The sequence below is a fragment of the Petaurus breviceps genome, unplaced genomic scaffold (assembly GCF_028583685.1).
Source record: "Petaurus breviceps papuanus isolate PSGF00001 unplaced genomic scaffold, PetGlider_PUasm1.0 90825, whole genome shotgun sequence".
In the NCBI taxonomy this organism is placed as follows: Eukaryota; Metazoa; Chordata; class Mammalia; order Diprotodontia; family Petauridae; genus Petaurus; species Petaurus breviceps.
In genome coordinates, this window is record NW_027187353.1 from 22190067 (window position 1) to 22203768 (window position 13702).

General features: G+C 37.4%; 1 protein-coding gene across 4 annotated transcripts in view; it reads right to left on the reverse strand.

Annotated features, from left to right (window-relative positions):
- Positions 1-13702, reverse strand: part of TET1 (tet methylcytosine dioxygenase 1) — a 177605-nt gene that overhangs the window by 20232 nt on the left and 143671 nt on the right. For all 4 annotated transcript variants that reach the window (XM_069071480.1, XM_069071481.1, XM_069071482.1 and 1 more), the window contains 3 exons: positions 13241-13391; positions 9061-9150; positions 7430-7567 (listed from right to left, as the gene is read on the reverse strand). In XM_069071480.1, the coding sequence (XP_068927581.1) occupies positions 7430-7567; positions 9061-9150; positions 13241-13391 (379 nt within the window). The remainder of the gene's footprint in view (positions 1-7429; positions 7568-9060; positions 9151-13240; positions 13392-13702) is intronic.

Genomic DNA, 13702 nt, shown 5'->3' on the forward strand with positions numbered 1-13702 from the left:
GAACATTTGACATTCAAACACTAAACTCAAGAGAAGCATAAAAAAGGTAAACATGAAAGCATAATCACAAGATAATAAAGTTAAACTGTTTGCATTTCTATAAGAGAATATATATATGGGAATATATACAATATTATATATCATATATAATATAATTCCCATATATAATAGTATATATGGGAATATATACATGTAACAACAAAGAACTTTATATCATATTTAGGGCAGTTAGAAGGAGCGTACATAGACAGAGGGCATGAGTATGAATTGATTATTTTGGAAGGATCTCAAAAAAATGAATGGGTGAGAAAGAGGGATGCACTGGGAGAAGAGGGAAGAGAGAGGTAAAATGGGGAAAATGTCCTCACATAAAATAGGTGTGCAAAGAAAAGCTTTATTAAGCAAGGGGAAAATGGAAGGTGGTGGTAGTAGGCAATGCTTGCATCTCACTGTCATCAGAACTGGTTCTAAGAGGTAAAATATATATATACAAGTTGGGTATAGAAATCTTTCTTATCCAATAGGAAAATAGGAGAGAATGGTGATAAAGAGATCTGGTGGAGATAATAAAAGGGAGGGTTGATTAAGGGAGATAGTAGACAGAAGCAAGAAAAGATTTTTGAGGAAGGACAGGATAAAAAGAAGACAAGTAGAAAAAAAAATAGAATGGAAGGAAATACATAGTTAGTAACCATAACTGTGAATGAGAATGGGAAGGTCTTACACATAAAACAGAAGCAGATAGTAGAATGGATAAAAAACCAGAATCCAGCAATATTCCGTTTACAAAAGACAGACTTGAAACAGAAAGACATACACAGAGCTGAAATAAAGGGCTGGAGTGCAATCTATTATCCTTCAGCTGAAATAAAAAAGGGTAGCAATAATCTCAGACAAAGCAAAATAAAAAACAGACAGTGAAAAGAGCTAATAAGGGAAACTACATTTTGCTAAAAGGAACCATAGACAAGGAAGTAAAATTAAAATTTTTTACAGCAAGTTTCTCTGATAAAGGCCTCATTTCTCAAATACAGAGGGAATTGAGTCAAATTTATAAAAATAAGAGCCATTCCCCAATTAATAAATGGTCAGAGTTTTAAGAAAATAAATCAAAGCTATCTATAGTCATATGAAAAAATCACTCTAAATCATTATCACTTCACACCTTTCAGAAATGACAAATGCTGGAGGGAATGAATGAATATAGGTACATAAATAAACTGTTCGTGGAGCTGTGAACTGGTCCAACCATTCAGGGGAACAATTTAAAACTATGCTAATGAAGCTATAAAACTGTTCATACTCTTTGATCTAGCAATAGCACTACTAGGTATGTATCCCAAAGAGATCAAGGAAAAGGACCTATATATACAAAAATATTTATAGCAACTATTTTTGTGGTGGCAAAGAATTGAAAATTGAGATGCCCATCAGTTGGAGAGTGGCTGAACAAGCTATGGCATATGATTGTGATGGAGTATTATTCTGGCATTAGAAATTATGCAGAGTGTGGTTTCAGAAAAATACATGGCAAGACCTACATGAACTGATGCAAAGTGAAGTAAGAAGAACTGAGGGTTGGCACAGTCATAGCAATTTTATAATGATGATCAACAGTGAAAGAATTGGTTACTCTGATCAATTATCCAAGATAATGCCAAACGACTTATGATGAAAAAAAAAAAACACTGTCTACTTCCAGAGAAAGAATTGATGAAGTCTGAGGGCAAACTTAAGTATAATCTTCTCACTTTCTTTCTCCTTTTTATGATATGGCTAATAAATATGTTTTGCATGTTTTCACATGTATAATTAATATAATTTTTGCTTACCTTCTCAATGGGTGTAGAAGAGGTGGGAGGGAGGGAGGGAGGGAGAGAATTTGGAACTCAAAATTCAAAAGAATGCTATAAATAAATAAATGAATGAATGAATAGATAAATAAATGAATGAATGAATGAATAGATAAATAAATAAATGAATGAATGAATGAATGAATAGATAAATAAATAATTGCGGGGGGGGGGGGGGGAGTTGAATGGGTTGCCTCTGGAAGTTGTCAATTCCCTCTCATTAAGGTCTGTGAGCATGTATGTCTTTAATCAAAGATCGGATGATACCTTGTCAGAATTGCTGTAGAAGGGATCCTTTTTTTAGGCATGGATTCAATTAGATGTCCAATAAGAGCCTAACTTAAATTCTGTTAAATCTTTAGGAATGTACTGATTTCCTCTGTCTGGATAGACTGTATGAGCAGTTCTCAACATGTGGTATGAGGATCTCTGGAAGTCCCCAAGATCCTTTCAGGGGCCCAGGAGATTAAAGCTATTTTTACAGCAATACTAAGATATTTTGACTTCTAATGTGATAAATGCTCATAGACCTAATACATATAAAGAAAAACTATTTGGGGTCCTCAGTAATTTTTAAGAATGTAAAAAGGTCTGTGACCAAAAAAGGCTGAGAGATCTGTTGCACTAGATACACTTCTTACTTACTAAACAATCCAACACTTTCATGGGTTTCCAGCAACTCAACAAAAAAAAGTAGAAGTGTTTTAGCAGCAGCATAATAAGTACTAGGATGGGTTTTATAGATAAACTAAGACTTCTGATACTCTGTTACAGAGCATCTCAGAACATGTTTGGAGATTGAGAATCCAGAGTTCTTCCAAACCTAAGTGAGAAATCACAAAGTTATCATGTTGACTTTTCCTGAAACATCAAGAATCAGAGTGTTGAATGAACTCAAAAGAATCTCACAAAGCCTTCTAATTTTACTCGTTTGATAGAAGACTTTTCCTGTTTCGATAGGTGATACCTCTATAAATGCATTCAATGGCAGAAAGCACCAATTTTAGGAATATACTCCCTCTTTTAAATCTTTTCATCTCCCTCATTGCCTATTAAAACGAATTGTGCCAAATATCATGTCATGCTTGTCATCAGTGAAAACAGATGTGGTGAGAAGAGGGTTGGGCATGAGAACCCTGAAAATAAAGCACATTCCTAAGGGAGTCCATCAGTTTGGACAGCAACCTCTAAACACATCACAATGCTCCAAAAACACTCAATATTTTCCTGAGGGTCTCTCAAAATATTTTTCTTATTTTAGTAAATAGCCTCTTATCAACTATGACAAACTCTCTTAGGGTGGGAAGATCTGTTAAGGGACTATTGCAAATACTGGGTAGGTATAAAATGTGTTATTAGAGTAGAGGTAATGGGAATAGAGGAGATGGGATGGATTTTTACAACTAGTACAGAGCTATTGTCAACAGGACTTGTATCAGATTGGTGTATGAGTTGAGGAAGAGGAAAGATTTAAAAACAATCTCAAAATCCCTTCTGAATTTGGAGCAAAGAACTGGGTTCAAATCCTGTTGACACTTGTACAACCTCATCAAATCACTTAACCACTATGGACCTCAATCTCTTCTTCTATGAAATGAGGAGGGAGATAGCATGGTAAACTGAAAAGAGCACTGGTTCTGCAGTCTGAAGACTGGGGTTCAAGTCCTGCCTTTTAGGCTTACTAAGTGTGAGACCTGGAGCAAGTCACTTAACTTTTCTGAGCTTCAGTAGCCTCCTCTGTAAAATAAAAGGGCATTCTTTGAGGACCCTAGCTCTATAATACCATGATCCTATGCAGACCATCTCCAAGGTCCATTCTAATTCTTGGTCTATGAATAAGAAATGCTAGGGAAATGCTAGAGCCCTAGACAAATAGTTCATCTTGAAAGGAGAAGCAGGTTGTAGTTGCTGTGCTTTCTGTTCTTCATAAAGAAGGGAGGGAAAGGGAGGAGATCCACTCCAGTGGCAACGTAGCAGGATCAAGGGCTGTGGCCTTGGAAGCCAGAACCACTAGTCACTTGGAAACAATGATCACTACTACCAAGACTGTGACACAATTAAACTAAGGGAAGTGCTGGGCTGCCATGATGACTGGATCTCCACCCTCGGTGCAGGTTGTGGCTGCTTTTCTAGTGGGATTCCTTGTTAGTTTTGGCTCCACTTGTAGCTATATTGTGAATCATCTGTGTGCAAGTAATTCAACATCATCCACTGTATCTGACATTAAGGATCATTTGGCAAGCATAAAGTTAGTCAGCTTAGAGAGATATAATGCCTTGCAAAAAGTTTTCAAACATTATTATGTATTTGTAACAGCCTACTGTAAAACAAGAAGAAATAAAGGTCCCAAAAATAATAAAAATTTCATATAGCTTCTTGTTGTGGTAGCAAAGAATTCAGAAAAAAGTGGTCACCTATCAATTGGGAAATGTAAAATAAATTGTTATATTTGCATGAAATGAGAAATATGAGAAATAAAAAGAAAATAGGAAGTGACAGAGTGAAATAAGCAGAATCGGGAAAATAATATGCATGAATACAGCCATGTAAATGAATAGAAGAATAAAACAAAACTGAACACTGTGTGATTGTAATAACCAATTTTGATCACTCAGAAGAGATGAGAAAATGAACCCATTCTTCAGGCAGCTGGGTGGTACAGTGGATAGAGCACTGAGCCTGGAGTCAGGAGGATTTGGCACCAAGTAGGCGCTTAATAAATGCTTATTCTTTTCTGTTCTCTTCTTTTCCTTTTTCTCTTTATTCTAAAATAAGACTCTCTGGGCAGGGTGGGGTTGGGTGAGAGAAAAACTAGACAGAGGGCATATATGGAAATGATTGTGATATAAAAACAAAAGGTTTCAACAACTTTTTTTTTTCAAGTCCTAACTATCAAGCCTATTCATGTCCAAATAAATTGGCTAAAGATATCAACTGACATCTGTCCACAGCAAACACACTTATTTCTAACTCAGATACACTTCCAGGAAAAGTTTTCCAAACGTGAAGGAAAAATAGGTAGAGTTTATTAAATTTCTTTAAAGATCACTGCCTGACTTTCATTAAGTTTTCAGTCTGCCTTCTTCTGGGTCCATCTTAACCTTTTTTAAGTCAATGAGCATTCCATTTTGTCTGTTTTCAAAGCAGTATACATACATACCTACATACATATGTGTGTACATCTACCATTATGGACCAATGCAGATCCCCAACACAAGCTCATGTATAATGACATCAAAGCTTCCAAATGGTTTTATTCCAGTGTCTTTAAAATGTTCTGCACAAAGCAGACCATATTAATTCAAGTTCAACTAAATGATTCCTGGTGTTACCCTGGCCTTTGCCAACGGGATCTTTAATTCCAACATCCACATTCATAAATTTGTGGTCTGCCCAATTTTCAGTGAACTATGTTGAATGGCCAAGAAGAACTGTCATATACACCAAAAACATTTTTTATGGTAATCACAATTATTTTACCATTCAAATTTTTTAAAAAAGGTTTTCAAAGGAAAAAAAAGTCATAGTTTAAGATTTTGGAAACTACTGGAAAACCTCCCTCTAAATGATTTCCAGACAGAGGAAATGCCATGGAATATCAGCCAAAGCAGCACAATTAGATTCACTATCCAGGCACTTCACTAACATTTTGGTTTGAAAGCAGGTTATAATGAACTTCATGGTAGAAAGCACCCATTACATTAATAATTAACATTGCTCATGAGTAATTCCTAGAAGTAAACACCAAAATGATTACCTTCTCAAAGGTTACTATAGGGCAGCCAGTAGGGATCTGACCTTTCAGGCAAGGGAAGGAGCATATTTGGGCAGTGGCCCCAAGAGATGACCTAGTCCAGGTACCTAAAAACATTCCAAGGAACAGTAATGGATGATAACTATAACCATAATCATTACCAATGATCATAACATTTGCACTTCGCTAGAATTGGTAGAAAAGACTTTCCTAGAGACACGCTTATGGGATTACATGGTAAAAACGAGAAATAGAACAGAGAGCTCAAGGGGTCCATGAGTACTTTGTTGATACTAAATATTCAAGACCAAGGCCTCCAGCATTTTGGGTGGATTTTCCATGAAAGATTCATGAGAAAACATGGGCGAGAAGTGCACAAGGTGATCAGATTTGGAGGGCTTCGGTCTGTCACCGCGGAAGGAGTGCCAACAGAAATGAAGCTACGAGTCCAGAGAAAACAATGAGATCGCGGAGCGCTGGCTGGTCGAGGGAGCTTCCGTTCTGGATTTGTGCATCACTCCATCCTCAGAGAGCGAGCTTTTCTCAGTTTCCAAGGCACCACAATAAGTCTTCTAAGGTCAAAGGCTAGTTTAAATGCATGACTTTCTTGAAGGTAGATAAAAAGATACAATATGCTCCCTTACTAGAGCAAGAAAGGTGCTTTGGCATCACTGAGTTATGCACTAGTGCTCCACAAGGAGGGAGACTATTTTGTATTTTTGTTTTTATAACCCTGGTGTTGAACATAGAGCAATGAACACAGTAGACGATTCACAAATGTTTGGTGAATTGAAGTGTATTAAATCATGAAATTGTTCAAGTATCTTTCAATGACTTTTGAGTGCTTAAAGAAGGGGTCAGAACTTCAACACAGATAAGAAATAACTAGTAATAAACCTTGGGAAAGAGTTTGTTGGGGCAATTAATGTACGTTTGGTGGAGCTGTGAACTGGTCCAGACATTTTGGAAAGCAGTTTGGAACTGTGCCCACAAAGTCACTCAACTATGCATAACCACTGATGCAGGGATATGGCTACTAGGCCCATACCCCAAAGAGATGAAAGGAATAGGACAAGGACCCATCTGCACAAAGATATTCATAACAGTTCCTTTTGTAGAAGCAAAGAATTGAAAACTAGGGGAGTGCCCATCAATTGGGGAAATGGCTGAAGAAATTACAGTCATCGAAAGTAATAGAATGCCCTTTATTGTGCCATAAGAAATAACAAAAGTGGGGCAGCTAGATGGCGCAGTGAATAGAGCACCTGCCCTGGAGTCAGGAGGAACCGAGTTCAAATCTAGCCTCAGACAATTAGAACAAAAACTAGCCGTGTGATCTTGGGCAAGTCACTTAACCCCAACTGCGCTCCAAAAAAAAGGAAAGAAATAACAAAAGTAACAATTTCAGAGAGACTTAGGAAGACCTGTATGAATGAATACAGAGTGAAGTGAGCAGAACCAGGAGATCAGTTTATACAGTAACAACAGCATTGTAAAGACAAACAAGTTTGAAAGACTCAAGAATGCTAATTAATGTAATTAACAACTGTGATTCCAGAGGACTGATGATGGTCTGTGCTATCCACCTCCTGAGAGAGAATGAACTCAAGATGCAAAATAAGGCAGATAATTCTGGACACAGCTAATGTGGGACTTTGTTTCACTTAACTATGTATATCTGCTGTAAGTTTTTTTTCTTTCTTCTTCTAATGGGTGAGGGAAGGAGGGTTGGATGGTAAAGAAAATAAAAGTTTGTTAATTTTTTCAGAGATTAAAAAATGAGAAAAAAGTTTTAAAAAGTGAGAATTTGATTTAGACATACCACAGTACTTCCATTATTCATGTTATGTGTGTCTTTGTGTGCGTGGGCACAGAAGTCTATGCAGGCAGTAACCCCAGAGAAAGGACGTCCATCCTTTCGACCAAGACGGCAATCGGAGCCAAGGTGTTCATTTTCTACCTGGAAAATAAGGTCAGTAAAATGATCTTGAAGTGGCATTAAGAAACTTTAGATTTGTGACAGAATAATTCTGAATTGCCTTATCACTAGTCAGAAAAAAAAATACTTTTTTCATAAAACAAACTAATGAACAGACGTAGTGTGCATTTACCATCTGTGTTGTAGGCAACAATAATGACAAGTACTTTAGCAGTATTTTGGAAGATTTCTTCTAAGTATAAGAAGGGCAGCTGAGGACAGTGACAAGGGCTATCAATACCAGACTTCTAGGCAAGAGTTGGAGCTGATGCTATGCCTAAAGGCAGAGAAGAGAGGTGCCTCTCAGTGAGCCTCTCAGGGCAGTGGCAAGAATGCTGGACTTGGAAGCAAGATGCATTTGGTTTTGGATGCCACCCCCAGCATTTAGGAGCTGTGAAATCTGAGAAGCAAATTATTTCATCTCTGTGAGCTTTACTTTGCTGTTCTGTTACATGGAATTAATAGGCAGGGACCTGCCTCACAGGGTTCTTGTGATGCTGAAATCAGTTTCTGAAATATCAGTTATTAATGTGATACAGGAAGGATAGCAATATTATGATGGAGTACACAAGTGAATCTCACAGGTTCCCCATTTTGGGAATACTTTGGAAAATGTGCCTATCATCAACACAAAGGTTCATAAGCCAGGATTCAAAGTGGTTTAAATTTTAAATCAATATGTTTAAAACCAGAGGACAATAATATTTACCATGAAGTAAAATCATTTAACTTATTATTTCCTTTGATTTTTATTTATTTTCTGTCTTCCTCAACGTCATCTTTTCCTTCTTCTAAATATGACTCTGCCTCTCTCTTCTTTTTTTTGTTTCCCTTCCATTTTTTGTTTCCCTCAGGCTATTTTTTTTAAAAAGACTATACATTAGCAAGATTATTTTCTTCCTGCTTTCATCTTTCCAGGCTTTGCCTCTTTAATGATTGATTCTCTTTAAGCGTCTTACTTTTATCTTCATTGTTTTTCTGTTTGCAATTACACATTCTCATTCTTTGCTGTTTTTCTTATTCTTTCATTTTATTTACATTTTCCTTCTCTCTTTAATATTATTTTCTTAACTCCTCTCTACTCTGACCTGTAAAAACAGTAGAAAATACAAAAACAGATTTGTTACAAAAAATAATTTATTATTAAAGGCAAAATGACCCTGCTGGATGTGGATAAAAAAATTACCACTTAGCAAAGTTACTTTCATTTCAATTTAATAAAGTCTGATAGTGATTGATGTTGATCAGGCAATAGAATTGAGCAGGGGACAATTCCAATGATACCAGAAGGCAAAAATATTGGAGGCCTTCAAAACAGGTCCAATAGAACCATTTTAAAAAGAAAATCCAACTTGGTGAGTTTTTCCTAACTCACATGTGTTAATAAGAATTTTGTTCAAATGTAGGAAGTTGAAATGTATTAAAAGTGGATTCTCATCCCATAATTGTATCTGCATGAAAACTTTCAGACCCACCTGGTTTTGGAAAGCATCTGGAGCAAGTTTCTTATACACAGGAGCAACATCTGTAGCGAGGGTTTGCAAATTACTTTCAAGGTTTTCTTCCTGTGTGAAAGCATGATATGCATAAATTGTTCAGAATCATGGATGGCAAATAAATCTCAAAGTAGACAAGGCTTCCCTTCCCCAAATGTTTAATCCCCTTGACCTCTTGTTCTAAGAAAAGATGTTCCAGGAAAAAGCCATGATTCTGGGTCTTACTTAAACTGAGCTAGCCACAGTCTTTTGACTTCTACTAAATGAAAATTCTGACCTGCAGGTTCAGGCAACCTCAGGGATGCTCAGTCCTCATGTCACCAGAGACTCAAATTCCCCATTCTGCCTACAGAGATCCCTGTCTTGTCACCTCCACTGGGAGCCCAACATGAAGGAGAGCTTTCTTCTAGTAGTGTTTGAAAAAAAAAATAACACTTTTATTGAGATCAACTCAACTCTGCAGAAGATCAGACAGAGCAGATTTTTGTAAACAAGGTTCTTGGTTAGGTTTATTAATGTGATTTAGCATTACAGTGTAATCCCTTTTTCAGAGTCAGAAGAATAAGAGAAGGGACAGCGAGGTGGCACAGTGAGTAAGAGCGCCGGCCCCGGAGTTAGGACGACCCGAGTTCAGTTCCGGCCACAGACACTTAACACCCACGAAAAAAAACTAGCCTTGTAACCTTGGGCAAGTTACTTAAACCCAATTGCCCTCCAAAAAAAAAAAATAAAGAGGAATTCCTGGGTAGTTCTTTATAAACCATGAGAGTGGCTGCTGAAAAGAAGCTGTGATAACCAATTGATAAAAGCTTCTGTTTTGCTTTTGAAAGCATTTCCTAACACAATTTAAGTAAAGTCAGTCACTTCATATATTTAAACATGAATGCCACTCGAAGTAAGTCTATTAAATCCAAAAAATCTGGTATTCACTCTCTGACAGTGACACTAAGGGGTGCTCTGTTGGAAAGCATGGCAGCCCTCCATGACTTACTTTTATACTAATATTGACTCTAATTTGTTTAGTGCAACCTATACATTATTTCTGGGTATTCTTTGCTTTTGCCTTTTATTTATTTATTTGCCCATTTCTGCTACCATTCATAGATAATTTTGGATAGGTCAAGAGCCTGAACTTCACTGGGTTATTTTCTTTTGTTCTTTTGAAAAACTGACAGCAATAACATCAATGGTGATAATCACAGCTCCCATTTCAATAATGCTTTGTGGTTCCCAATACACTTTTCTCATACTAACTCTTTTTTTAAATTTATTTTTAGTTTTCAACATTCATTTCTACAAGATTGAGTTACAAATTTTCCCCTACCCCCCACCTCAAGATAGCAAGCCTACTGAATACCCCTTCCCCCAATCGGGTTCCTCTTCTATCCTCTCCCATCCCCCTCTAACTTTCTAGTAGGGCAAGACAGGTTTCTATACCCCAGTGTCTGTCATACTAACTCTTGACTGGTGATAGTGCAAGTGCTATCATCATCTACTAGATGAGGATTCTGAGGCTTGTGAAGGTCAAATGCATGAACCAGGGTCACAAAGGAAGCGCTGAAGCAGGAGCTCAGATTAAGTTTGCTGAACCGGCGCTCCTTCTAGCAGACTTTCTCACCTCAGAAGATATTAGCAAAGTACAGCTTAGTTTGTCATATGATTTAGAGTGGGAAGGGATTTTAGAGATGACTCTGTCCAGTTCTCTCCTCATTGAAATTGGCCTTTGATTCCCCTTTGTCTCACTCCACAGCAAGAAATAAACCGCTGGCTTTTTAAGGATTTCCCCCCCTGTTTTCCTTAATTCTTAAAACTTTCTGTTTAGGCTGTGAATAAATGAAAATACAAATACTTTGCTTAATATACATAACAAAATCAAATTTTATGGCAGCTAAAAGGATAGATGCCCCTTTTTAAGTATCCTCCAAAGGAGCTCTGGTACCGCTGTCAGCACAAAGCCATTCCCTGATACTCCCAACTGTTGGTGTACTCTCTCTTCCCTTATAATCACTCATATTTATTTTGTAGACATATTGTTTTAACTTATCTGTGTGCCACGGTTTCCTCCTCTAGAATATAAGCTCCTTGAGGGCGGACTATTATTCTTTTTGTGTCAACAGGACCCAGAACGATACTTGGTATGGGTGCTTATCAAAGGGTGATCTGCAATGAAATCACTCCTTAATATTCCATTCATTCAAGGATCTTACCAATATGGGTATTCTTTCCAACAGTGGAGATTGGAACCCATCCCATGCAATTCCTGTTCAACAACTTTACATTTGCCATATGAAATCAGTCCAAAAGCTTTTTGTTGTACTCTCTTGACATTAAGGGGATACCAGTGCAGCCAGAGCTATCTGGCACCCACTGATTGTGCTCTTGCAATGGGACCAGTCTATCTTTCCCCCATTATATGCTTCTTTATTGATACCTTTTCCACTGCTTCTCTTGCACAATTACTAACTACTCATGTATTCCATCCTGCTCCATCTGCCACCTCTGTATGACCTTTTGATGATCTTCAATTTCAATGCTTTGGAGACAACAATAGTATTAGAAATAGTGACTTTAGGTGATTAGTGGCAAAGTCTTTGACCAATCTTAGTAACAGTAGAGACAATTCTGCTGCCAATAATGCAGTCAAACCATAACTCACACTATTTCTCTGGGGCTACATTGTATCTGTGGCAGTTTGTGACTTAGATTTTCTGCTCACAGCCCCCATGTCACACAGGGAGGAGGTTAGGCTTTTCTTTTTGCCACCTGGCTTTTTCTTGGGACTGAAAAGAAGGTAAATTTGTGACAGGATGCTACTTTTATGGGAAAGAAAGTGATAGAGGAAGTATGAGTGACGAAAAGAACTGGGCCAAGGGTCATGAAATGTGGACTTTAATTCCAGACCTGCCACTGCTTCAGTGTGAAGCCCTGGACTCCTTATTCCATCTCTCTAAGCCTTAGTTTCTCTCTTTGGAAAATGAAGTCATTGGATTTAGATGTTCTCTAAGGTTTCTTCCAGCTCTAAGATTCTGAGGGTCTAGTAGGTGAGAACATTTTTAAAAGTTGTACCTGTTACCTCAAGATACTTGGATAATGGATGAATTTTCAAATTTCTAAAAACAACAACATTTGGATATAACAAAAGTCTTTCTGGACCCCCTGAAAGTATATTCTGCCTGTTCATTGGTGTAGCTCATGGCAGGAGACTTAGAGGTAAACAGAGCATCATTTCATGGTGAAATGCTGCCAGACTGTGCTTCATGGTTATCAAATACGCTATGGAGTTGTCCCAACAGAAAAACCCCAAAATATTGAGTGAATGAGGAGGAAATGAAACACTTTTCTAGAAGGAGGCATAGATTTACCAAGTCCTTATGTCATTTAAGAATTAACCATCTGCTTTGTGTTTACTTTCCAATTCTCTCTGTATTTAAGAATTTTCATGGTGACTTGAGTTTATACCATGTTAAGTACAGATGTAATTAACTAGATTTTTTCTTACTCACAATTTATTAAGTAAAAAATCCTCCATATTACATGTCATTCTTCTCTATTTCTTACTTCTTTAAATTAATGCCCACTTTATTATGGACTCTTTATTATCGTAGGTGTTATGATCAGCTAAGGTGTTGAAAAATTAATTAGATCAATGAAAACTAGCGTTCCAGGCTAAAATAAGGTTTGTTCTGTTTTTTTGTTGTGGAGAGTAGGAATTCTTTTCTGCTTCTTTTTTTTAACCTTTTGGAGGAGGGAAGGCAGGGCAATTGGGGTCAAGTGACTTGCCCAAGGGTACATGGCTAGTAAGTGTTAAGTATCTGAGGCCAAATTTGAACTCAGGTCCTCCTGACTCCAGGGTTGGTGTTCTATTCACTATGCCACCTAGTCACCCAAGTAGGAATTTGCTTTCTTTATCAAGACAACATTCTGGGAACTGCTTATTGAATATGCATAGGGAGCACGAACACATACACACATACACACACACACACACACACACACACACACACACACACACACACCCAAGAACACTGTAGAATCGTGTAGTGAATTAACTTATGCTTTTTGCTCCAAATTTCCATAGTTTTGTGATACTAATTTAATAAGTAAATTGGTCTCAGACAACAAAAGCAACCCCTAATTAATACTGAGAAACAGAACTTACTTCTTTGGGATCATCTGCAATTAGTCGAAATCTTCTGGGGTTCTTGCTTCTTGCAAACTTGCAGCCATTGAAATACATGCTCCAAGAGCATCCAAAGGAAAAGGATGCACCACAAGTCTCTGGATCCAGTCCTTGGCATGCACAGGTACGACTACAAGATGGGTAATTACAATGTAATAAGCTGGTAAAGCCAGGCAATTTTCAAGCAAAAGAGTCATCATGTGACCTAGACCAGGATTTCTTAAACTTTTCCCAATCGGGACCCCATTAAGAGTTTTGGCAGCATTGTTGGCATTTCTTGGCCTGAGAGCATGCATAATATAAAATGTTCATGCTTTATTTTCAGAACGAAGGCTGTAGTAAAGTTAGTTGATGCAACATGGGCATTTACAGAAATACCTCAGATTCATTATAAGTTTGATTTTTAATTAATTTTTGGTTGTTGCAAGTTCAGAAACATTT